At 42.5% G+C, this 7,666-nt stretch overlaps 1 protein-coding gene across 1 annotated transcript in view; it reads right to left on the bottom strand.

Annotated features, from left to right (window-relative positions):
* Positions 1-7,666, bottom strand: part of Rimkla (ribosomal modification protein rimK like family member A) — a 39,694-nt gene that overhangs the window by 14,584 nt on the left and 17,444 nt on the right. The window contains exon 3 of the mRNA XM_004645944.1: positions 5,661-5,747. Within this exon, the coding sequence (XP_004646001.1) occupies positions 5,661-5,747 (87 nt within the window). The remainder of the gene's footprint in view (positions 1-5,660; positions 5,748-7,666) is intronic.

Consider the following 7,666-nt stretch of genomic DNA (forward strand, 5'->3'; position numbering starts at 1 on the left):
CCATTATGGAAATCAGTGTGGAGACTGCTTAGAAAACTGGGACTGGAAATCCAATTTCAGCTAACTATTCCTCTCCTGCTAATTTTCCCAAGGATCTAAAACATCATATCATAGGGATATATGTGTGCCTACATTTATAGCAGCACCACTTGTGATAGCCAAATCTTGGAAACAACCAAGATGCCCATCACCTGAGGAATGGATGACAAAGATGTGGTATTTTTATACAATAGTGTATTAGTTATAAAGAATGATAAACTCGAAGCCTTTATATTGAAGTGGATGACACTTGAAGATATACTCATAAGTGAAATAAACCAGACACACATGTGTAAATATCGTATACTTTCCCTCGTATAAGATCTCAAAAGAAGAAATACAAATAGAAAGGTATAATACAACTAAAAGGAAAGCAAGAACTTGAGGACTAGACAACGAAAAGAGAGCAAGGAGACGCACTAGGAAACATGACAGGAGCAAGCCATACAGTTTATATGTAGAAGATGGGTAAGGCAATGATCCAAGAATCTTCAGATTTTTGAATCTTGCAGTTAATTGGAATGATTCTCACCCTGACTATATATACAGACACCTGTGAACTAAGCAACTGCACTGAAGATGGCAATTTGTAATAGTAGGTTCATGCTTGGAGTGCCTGTCATTCTGGTCTTCTGAATATGGGCTGCTTGTCATGACATGACAGTTGCTGATGTGCTGTCTCTCAGGTAATGACTGTTCAAAAAGAAGGGGGTGGTCCATGAAGGCAGGAGACAGGAAAAGGAATGTTGCTGGACTGTCCTGCTACAATGTTGTGTATGGTTAGATTTCTGGACTTATGTGTAAACAGAAGAATTATATAATTCTTTATGCCTATTTTTAAAATATATTCTACTTTTTAAAATGTTTTTTCATCATATTCTGTAGGGACTTAAAGTTCAACGTATCAGTACTTGATGAAAAATACCTGTTCCATGTTATGCCTAAAATGTTTGATATCCAGACAGATAGTGAAGTTAAGCTTAACAGCCTTGGTTGTATGGTAATAACAATAAGCTTCTCTTCTGGATGGTTAAAAACCTAAGTTTGCAGACCAAAATTAGAGAAAAAGGAGCGCTGCAAGGAAAGCCAACATTTTGGCCCTAGCCTTCCAAGGTCAATTAGGACACAAGACATGAGATCTTGTACTCTAATGTCATGTAATTCAGTAGTGTCCCAAATTTTCTGATCAAGGAGATTATGGGGCCAAAGACGAAAGTGATCGATGATGTAGAGTGTGCCTAAGGAGAGTCACATGGAGAGAAAACATTCTCTCAGGCTTTCACAGAGAACACATTGGCCAAGCAATGGCCATGAGTCATCCACATGGCTCACACTGACAAAGGATCTACAATCTGAGGTACAGGGTCTCAGGATAAATCCTGAGGGGATTTGACTGACCTTATCAGATCCAAAAGCTACTACTCTTGTTGCATAGGTCTTCCTTTATCTTGGGCTTACCCATCCAGCAGAAAAATATAAAAATGAAGTATAAGAAGTAAAGCCATGGTGTTAGGTTGAGCTGTAGTGGACTCAGGTCAACAATTTCTGACATTGCCAGTCAAGTGGAAGACCCAATACTATGATGGCTTACTGAACTCTTAGATTATTTTGCTGAGTTAACACACCTATAATATTCAAATGACAGAACTAAACAAAAAAGGAGATATATAAATGAATGTCCATTGTGTATCTGTGTATTCAAAATGTTTTTTTTTTTGTTTTTTTTTTTTGCGGAACCAGGGATTGAACTCAGGCCCTTGCGCTTGCCAGGGAAGCACTTATTCCACTAAGCCAGCTCCCCGGCCCTCATGTCTGCATCTTGTACAGCAAATAATCACTAGGAAGACAGTAGTGCAATGTGTTAATTATTGAAACTGTCCTGCCAATTTGATTTGAAACTGTCTCATTACTATTTGTCTCTCAGTAAAATTATGGAAAAAAAACCCAACCCAAACCAAAACAAAACAAAAACACCAGAATCCAACAACAACAAAAATACATAAATCAGACTTCACTAAAATAACCTGTAAGATCTTTATGGATCAAAGACGTTATCAAGAAATGAAAGTTAGGGCTGGGGAGATAGCTCAGTGGTGTAATCCCCACTTGGCAAGTACAAGGACCCGTGTTTGATCCCCAGTATCTCAGTACCACATGCTGTGCAGGGGCCAGCCCCGAAACTGGGTGTGGGGATGCACACCTATAATCCCAGTGTTGAGGCTGAGGCAGGAGGATCATTATGAGTCTGAATTGCATAGTGAGATCCTGTATCTAATAAAAAATGAAATGAAAAATTACTTACAGGGACTGGGGAGATGGCTCAGTAGAATAAGCACTTCCCTGGCAAGCGCAAGGGCCTGAGTTCAATCCCAGTTCCACAAAAAAAAAGAAAAGAGAAATAACCTACAGAATGGGGAGAAAATTCTTCAAAATATGTCTCTAATATAATCTTAGTATTTATATTATTTAAAGAATATTTAAACCCTATAACTTTTAAAAAGACATTTAAAAATTATCAAGGGGGATGGTGACTTAGTAGCACAGCATCTGCCCGGCAAGTGAAATCTTGAGCTTGATTCCCAGCAATAAATAAATAAATTGTTAGCAAAGAATTTAAATAAACATTCCTCCAAAAATATGAAGAGCCCATGAGCAGAAGAAAAGATGCTTGATATCACTAATTATTAAAGAAATGGACAGGCATGGTGGTGCCTATAATCCTAGCATTCAGGAGGCTGAGGCAGGAGGATCATTGCAAACTTATGACCAGCCTGGCTACAAAGGGAACTCAAGGCCAACCTGAACTGTACAGTGAGATTCTATCTCAAAACAAAACAAAAAACAAACAAAACCAAAAAAAGGAAGAAAAGAACAAGGAATTTAAATCAAATGAAGTTAGTGAAGTGGTGCTTGCTTGTAATCTTAGTTACTTTAATGACTGAGGCAGAATTCCAAATTGGAGGCCAATCTATGCAATTTAGAAGATCTTATCTCAAAATAAAATAAGAAAAGGGCTGGGGATGTAGCTTTAGCAGAGTATTTGCTTGCCATCTACTATACAGTAAACTAGTTTAATCCCTAGTACCTATAAACATACATATACAAAAAAAAATGATGGTTGGCAAAAATATGGATGTGAAGAAAGTGAAACCTTCATCCACTGTTGGTGGTATGTGTAATCACTGTAGAAAATAATTAACAGTTCTCTTAGCAATTAAACACAGGACCCAGAGATTCCATTCCCAGGTATCTACCACCTAAGAGAAATGAAAACATGGTCGACGAAAACTTGTACACAATAATTACAACACTTTGTGATAGTAAAAAAGTGAAAACAACCTACATGTCTACCAAATGATGAACAGATCAACAAAACATGGTGTATCTACATAATAGATTATCACCGCATCAGAGGGACAGAACAGTGTTAAATGGTACGACATAGATAAACCCTGAATATCTGCTGAGAAGCCAGCCACAAATGTTCATATATTGTACGAATCCATTCATATAAAAAGTGCAAAATAGTAAAATCCAGAAAGACACAATGTAGAGCAGTGGTTCTGGGGGCTGAGGAGAGGTAGTTAGGACTACCTTCTAATAGGTACAGGTTTCTTTCTGAGGTGACAGAAGTGTTCTGAAATTCACCTGGTAACTGCTCTCAAACATACTGTATGCACTAAAATCCACTGAATTTTATACTTTATGAAGGTAATTTTATGTGGATTATATTTCAATTTTGAAAACTTAAAAAATATTACACATCATGTTTAACTTCTACTTTTAGTCAGCCATACCTTTCTAAAATGTAAGCTCTTTGAGGGGAAGAATTTTTCTCCAGTTCCCATCTATATCCTCAGAGTCTAGAACACGTATCGCCTGGCACCATGTGGCTACTCCACACATTTTACAGTCTTTAACCAGCACAGAGAACGCACATCACGCAGCACATGTGCGACTTGGCTGAGGAGCTCCGCTCCGCCCCAGGCTCCTGTATCTTGCTCCTCAGCAGCCCCAACCACCCAGACCCGCTTTCACTCATCTCCTTCAGTTCTCATTCTATGTGGTACCTTAAGCTTCCTTTTCTTCCAATGAAGCATTTGGGCCAGTTGGTCTGTCCTTTCCTCAGGCTGAAATGGGCCCTGATGTCTGCTGCAGGGCTCCGTGTCTGGCGACAGTGCTCTCTCTACTGCCTGCACCTCTGAGCTCCTTCAGAGCCGCGGTTCTGGCTAGTCCAGCACTAGGGCACAGTCCCTATTTAGCAGTGACTGTTACTAACCTCTCTTGGGGGCTATCTAGCTCCCTCAATCCAGAGTACACTCTACCGTCTGGGTTTCACAGTGAGGAACCCACTCGCACTGATGGGGGCTGCTTTCTCTGCTGATGTTCCTAGGAGTCCCCCCATGCACCCCGGTGTAGCAGGCCTTACAGAAACAGGTGCCTATGCCAGGCACACCTGTAACCCTAGCACTTGGAAGGCTGAGGCAGGAGGATCACTGGGAGTTCTAGACCAGCCTGAGTTACAAAATGAACTCAAGGTCAGCCTGAACTGCCTTCTGAGACTGTCTCAAAAGGAAAAAAAATAAAGAAAAACAAAAAAAGAAGAAAGAACAAAAGAACGAAAGAAAGAAATGCTTAGGACTTGGTCCCCACTGCTGAGCAGCTCAATCCACAAAGGGAATAGGCCCTTCAAACTCATGGAGTACAGCACGCCTTACAAGAAAGTGCAAGGGCCGGCCAAATAGCTCAGCGGACTAAAGCGCCTGCTTAGGCAGAGCACAGCGGTCTGGGTTCCATCCCTGGCATGGCATGCCAGCCCCGCCCCTGGGGCGCACTGAGCTGGCAAATGAGACTGGGCGTGGTGGCACATGCCTGTAATCCCAGCACTTGGGAGGCTGAAAACAGGAGAATCATTACAAGTTGGATCTATGTAGTGAGACCCTGTAGACCCTGTCCTAGATACATTAAAAAGTAATAAAAATAAAAGAAGCAAGTGCAAAGGCTACAAAAACAAAAAGAGCAATGACTTTGGTCTGAAAGAGAGGGAAGGGGTGGGGGGGGTAGGAAACAAAGTGACTTGGGGAGCTAGCTGAATGGATGAGAAATTCACCAGGTGGACAAGGGACAATGGCACTGCCAGCCCAGGCCAGAGAGCAGGTGCTTAAAGAGAGGACAACACATAGTCTATTTTGCAAAGAGAGTAGTCTGAAGGGGGAGGAGAGAAGAGCTCCCGGGAGCAAAGAAGGCTGCAGAGGAGGGTTGTGTGTGGGGCCTTAGGGTTGTGACAGGAATCAGAGTTTGTCAAACAGGCAGCACAGGAGCTTGGAAGGGTTGTTCACTGAGACTAGATCTCATGTCTCAGAGAAATTACTCAAAAAAGAAACACATGATGGCCTGGCAAGTGGGGTTAACGAACCAAGATGAACCAACTAGTCAAGGCAGGAATCTGTAGCAGTAGATAGCAGGGTCTGATGAAAGGACAGGTGGCCGGGGTGGGGAGGCAGCACAGGGAACAGAGAGCCACACTGTGCTCCTCAAGCGATGCTCCCGCAGGTTGGTGTCCTGTGAGAGCTGCAGCGCTGGTGGACCCAGGACCCAGCCAGCCTGGGAGCAGCACTGACCCTGGTTGCCTCGAGTGCTCTTCACCACCACTGGGTAGCCCAGGGGCTCAGCCTCGTCAATCATTTTTGAAAAGTCATCGTGTCCACCTGGTGAAAAAAAGGCAAGAGTCAGAAAGTAAGACTGCTGGCCCCTCTGGAATGAGCCTCCCATCTCTCTGGTTAAAACAATTCCAACCCATTCCATCCAACAGACAGATGTTACACACCTGTAATGTAGAAAGTGGGAGCAGAGAGGTAAGGAAACCCACATCTCTCAAGCACCTTCTACATGGTGAAAGGTGCATGCTATAGAAATACTTACAAAAATCATACAAGAGGTAGCATTTCCTTCACCATGGCCATAATTGGCAGAATTCTAGTTTGGCCCCCAAGATCCCATACTCTGGTGAATATTCCTTGTAAAATTTTTCTTGAATACGGGAGGAGCCAATGAATGTAAAGGGATGTTATTTGTGTAATTACATTAATAATTGACTGACTTCAAATTGTCAAGTGAGAGATGATCCTTGGTGGGCCTTACCTAGTCGGGCAAGCCCTTGAAAGAAGCTGAAGCACCAGAGGCTCGATAGAGCCATGTAACAAGAGTGGGAATCTCAGAGGAACTTAACCTGGCCCACAGCTGACAGCCAGTAAGGATGTGGGAATGTTGGACTTGCAACTGCAAGGAACTGAACACCAATTCTAAGTCATCCTCAAGGGGAAAAAAATTCCAAAGCTCTGTGGAGACTACAGCCCCAGCCTGCTTCCAGCCTGGTGAGACTCTGCTGCGGCTGCTCTTCTGACCCACAGAGACCAAGAGGAAATCTCCCAGTGCTTGTTAGCTGCTAAGATTTATGCAGCAGTAGAAAACATCTGGAGATCTGTCTCACCAAGTGAAGGCACGCCTCTAAAGCCTCCCCCGATTCCACTATAGCCTTTAATTTTAAAAATATGAAATGTTCCTGAAGTATCTACTAAGCTTCCTACTCATCAGTATGATGTACATTAACGACTATTCGAATGCCCTTAGGGACAATGTTTGCTCTCTATGTAATGTCATTTAACTAGCACCCTTTCTGCTTGGTGGACCTGCTTCTAAATGGCTGTCACCTTCCTCGCTGCAAAGGTACCAGCCAGTACTCTCACTGCTGTCTGCAGAGGCCAGAGCTTCTCTGCCTGCTTCTGCTCCCCAAGGGCTTAGAAAGGACAGAACAACCTGTGGGATGATGTCTCCTACACAGGGAAAACTGGCCTTCAAATGAGTCTGAAGGGCTTTCCTGTCTGTTGGGTGAAGTGTGATGTTTGTTGGGATTTGTGACACATATTGAGGTTGCTTAGAGGTCCTTTTGGTTTACTTCCTAGCTCTCAAAAATGTGCTGCAGAGATGTGTTTTATAGGTGCATTAGCTGATATAAGAGTTTTCTACTGCAAAAGTAACACATCATGTACTAATGACTTGTCAGTTTAAGTTCAAATATATTGTTTTATAGTTCTGCAGCTAGAAGTCTGAAATGGGTCTCTGTAGGCCAAAATCCAAGAGCCAGAGGGCTGCATTCCTAAGACAGAAACTGTTTCTGCGCTCTTCCTGGCTTCTAGAAGCCATTCACACTGCCTGGCTCCTGGACCTCTGCCATCTTCAAAGCCATCGATATCTCCACATCGCATCGCTCTCCTTCCACAGCCTGCCTCCTCCTCCTCCCCCTTACAGACACTTATCACCTTCCACTTACCTGGATAACTTAGGACAATCTCCCTATGTAAGGTCATCTGATTCGCAACCTTCACACCACCTGTACCCTTCATTCCCTTTGGCCATATAACCCATTATATAACACATGTATCTTTGTGGATTCATTCTTCTGCCTAGCACAGATGATATCATAGTGAATCAACTTCTGCAAAGCAAAATACTTGGGAATAGTAACAAGATCTGCCTTGCTCACCCAAGTATAAATGCTTACTTTTATTCTTTTTTTTTTTTTTCAATTTTAATACATGTGTTTAAACTTTTTTTTTTTTTTTTTTTT

The sequence above is a fragment of the Octodon degus genome, unplaced genomic scaffold (assembly GCF_000260255.1).
Source record: "Octodon degus isolate 3935 unplaced genomic scaffold, OctDeg1.0 scaffold00245, whole genome shotgun sequence".
NCBI lineage: Eukaryota > Metazoa > Chordata > Mammalia > Rodentia > Octodontidae > Octodon > Octodon degus.